Consider the following 2,357-nt stretch of genomic DNA (forward strand, 5'->3'; position numbering starts at 1 on the left):
TCATCATCCAAAGGTGCCACCACTTTTATTTGTTTACCAGATCATCAGATGATACTGGCCCATTACCCTTGACCTAGTCAAACCTCTACAAAAGACTTAATGATGCTATTTAGGATGCATTTCCTTGCTGCTTTGTGCAGGTGGCTTTCGCATTGTTGCATAGATAGTGATGGGAACATCAGTTATCGTCAGGCAATGACTTCCAGGGCATCTTCGCAGTTGCCTGAATTAGAGAAAAAATGACATGTAGTTAGATACTAAAAAAGAAATATTTTTCAGAGCACCAGGGCTTGGGTGTATATTCAACTGTTTTAAATCATTCTGAAGTCTTTGAATGTCACAAAATAAGTATAACATAGTGGTGCTGATGAGGCGAACATTTGAGACTTATGTAACAAAGAAATTGTGGCTGTTGCTAAATATTTAATTACAGAAGATTCAAAAATACAAAGATAATCCTCCAGATGTTCATTTTGAAAGGTATGCACTGATTGCTAAATGGCAAAAAAAAAAAACACCTTGATTATAAACATAAGTAATAATACTATGGCAACTCATATGTATATACACTTTAAAATCACTTTCGTTGAGTGATTTCAAAGCTAGAATATTTGTGGAAAAATATAAAACTAAACCGACATACTATTCAAATGTTGATAGAATCTCGAGATTGAAATAGCCCTTAAATGACACCTAGTCCAAAAACACATTATCTAGTGTATGAATTTCCTTTCCAACATTCCCACCAAATAGCCACCCAGCCTTAAACATTTCTAACGACAAGGAGCTCACTACTTCCCAGAGTAGCCTATTTCAACCTTGAATAGTTCTGATTTTTAAATTGCCTACATTATTAAGCTTAAATTTGTGTTCCGAAAATTTTCAAGCCATGAGAAATCTAACAATGTAGCATCTAATGTTTTACTATGGTAAACAGCATAAAAGTAGAACAAATCCTACCTATTTTAGTTTTCTTCAATTTTGCAAAAAGCTTTGTTTCATGGAATCTTTATATTCTATATTCTCTTTCTACCAAAGGTCAAATCCAAGCCAAAGTGGCACTAAATCTGAAATCTAAGTCTTTTTCGTATTTGTAGCCTTATGCTTAGCACAGTGCCTTGCACATAATAGCACAAAAGGTTTGTTTGCTTAATTTGTTATCTAATCTTTAAACTATCAACAAAATCTAGCTAAAAATGTACCAAAAAGAGAGAAAGAATTGGTATATCATCAAGACTTACAGATATACAAAATATAGACTCTATGCTAAGAAAACCTGGGCTCTATTAATGCTGATTTAATAACAGCAATGTTTTGAATTCCTGGGTTATTTTCTAGTTAATATCAAATATCAGCTAAAGCTTGTATAGACGATAACCAATACACATTTCCTCAGTTTTCAAGATAAGAAGCTTACCTGGTTGGTGACATCTCTTTCCCATTACAGGCAGCACTGGAGCTCAGCTCTGGTTCCAACCCAGTTGAAGAATCTCCTCCTTCCACTGGAAACCTCCTTGGCTGGGTCCCAAACCGAAAAGGCATAATTCACTGAAAACCTAGATTAGAAAGTTAAAATAATGAGGGGTGGAAAGAGTTGTCTTCAAAGAGTTATTTGGAATTTTTAATGTTACTATTTGTTATAGCCATACAAAAATATTCTGAAAATAATATTTTTAAATATTTATGAAAGTGTTAAAATACTATATTCACAGCTATTCCTTCCATACAAGTTTATGTCTTGCAACAAATGCAAAATAGCCACCAGTTGATAAAAGTAAACCATGCCCCATGGTTAACATAACTAAAGTCCATTTCTGCTGTGTGAAAAAAAATTCAGTTTGCCTTTAAACGGCTGTTGCAATCAACAAACTTGAGCCCTTACTCCCATCCCCCACTGCTTCTCACCTATCTACCCTCTTCTCTTCCTTTGATGTACAGAGTTTCACATCCACCAAGACATCTTCAGCTAATCTTTCTGTTCATGGTGATCATTCATTCCCCCCTCTCTCTCTCTACATTTATAGTGCAGTAGTTAAGTGGCCTAACCACTTAGAGATGGACTGACCTAAGTTCAAATTCTGGTTTTGGCCTTTCCTAACTACATGATCTTTGTCAAGGTACTTAATTTCTCTGTATTTCTCAAGGGTAAATTGGGACTAATAATATTATCTACTTCCAGGATAATAGTGAGGATTAAATAAGATAGTGCATGTAAAGTGCAGTGCCTAACACACAGTAATTGCTCAGTAAATGTTAACTATTATTACTCAGCAGATGCTACTGAACATTAGTAAATGTATATAGAAATGTATACATGTATATATGAGATAAATAAAATATATATGATGTATACACAC

General features: G+C 34.3%; 1 protein-coding gene across 3 annotated transcripts in view; it reads right to left on the reverse strand.

Annotated features, from left to right (window-relative positions):
* Nucleotides 1-2,357, reverse strand: part of FAM229B (family with sequence similarity 229, member B) — a 17,547-nt gene continuing 15,190 nt past the window's right edge. For all 3 annotated transcript variants that reach the window (XM_008583881.1, XM_008583882.1, XM_008583883.1), the window contains 2 exons: nt 1,418-1,556; nt 1-223 (listed from right to left, as the gene is read on the reverse strand). In XM_008583881.1, the coding sequence (XP_008582103.1) occupies nt 106-223; nt 1,418-1,542 (243 nt within the window). In that variant the 5' untranslated portion in view covers nt 1,543-1,556 and the 3' untranslated portion in view covers nt 1-105. The remainder of the gene's footprint in view (nt 224-1,417; nt 1,557-2,357) is intronic.

This window comes from Galeopterus variegatus, unplaced genomic scaffold, assembly GCF_000696425.1.
Source record: "Galeopterus variegatus unplaced genomic scaffold, G_variegatus-3.0.2 Scaffold3070, whole genome shotgun sequence".
Taxonomy (NCBI): domain Eukaryota; kingdom Metazoa; phylum Chordata; class Mammalia; order Dermoptera; family Cynocephalidae; genus Galeopterus; species Galeopterus variegatus.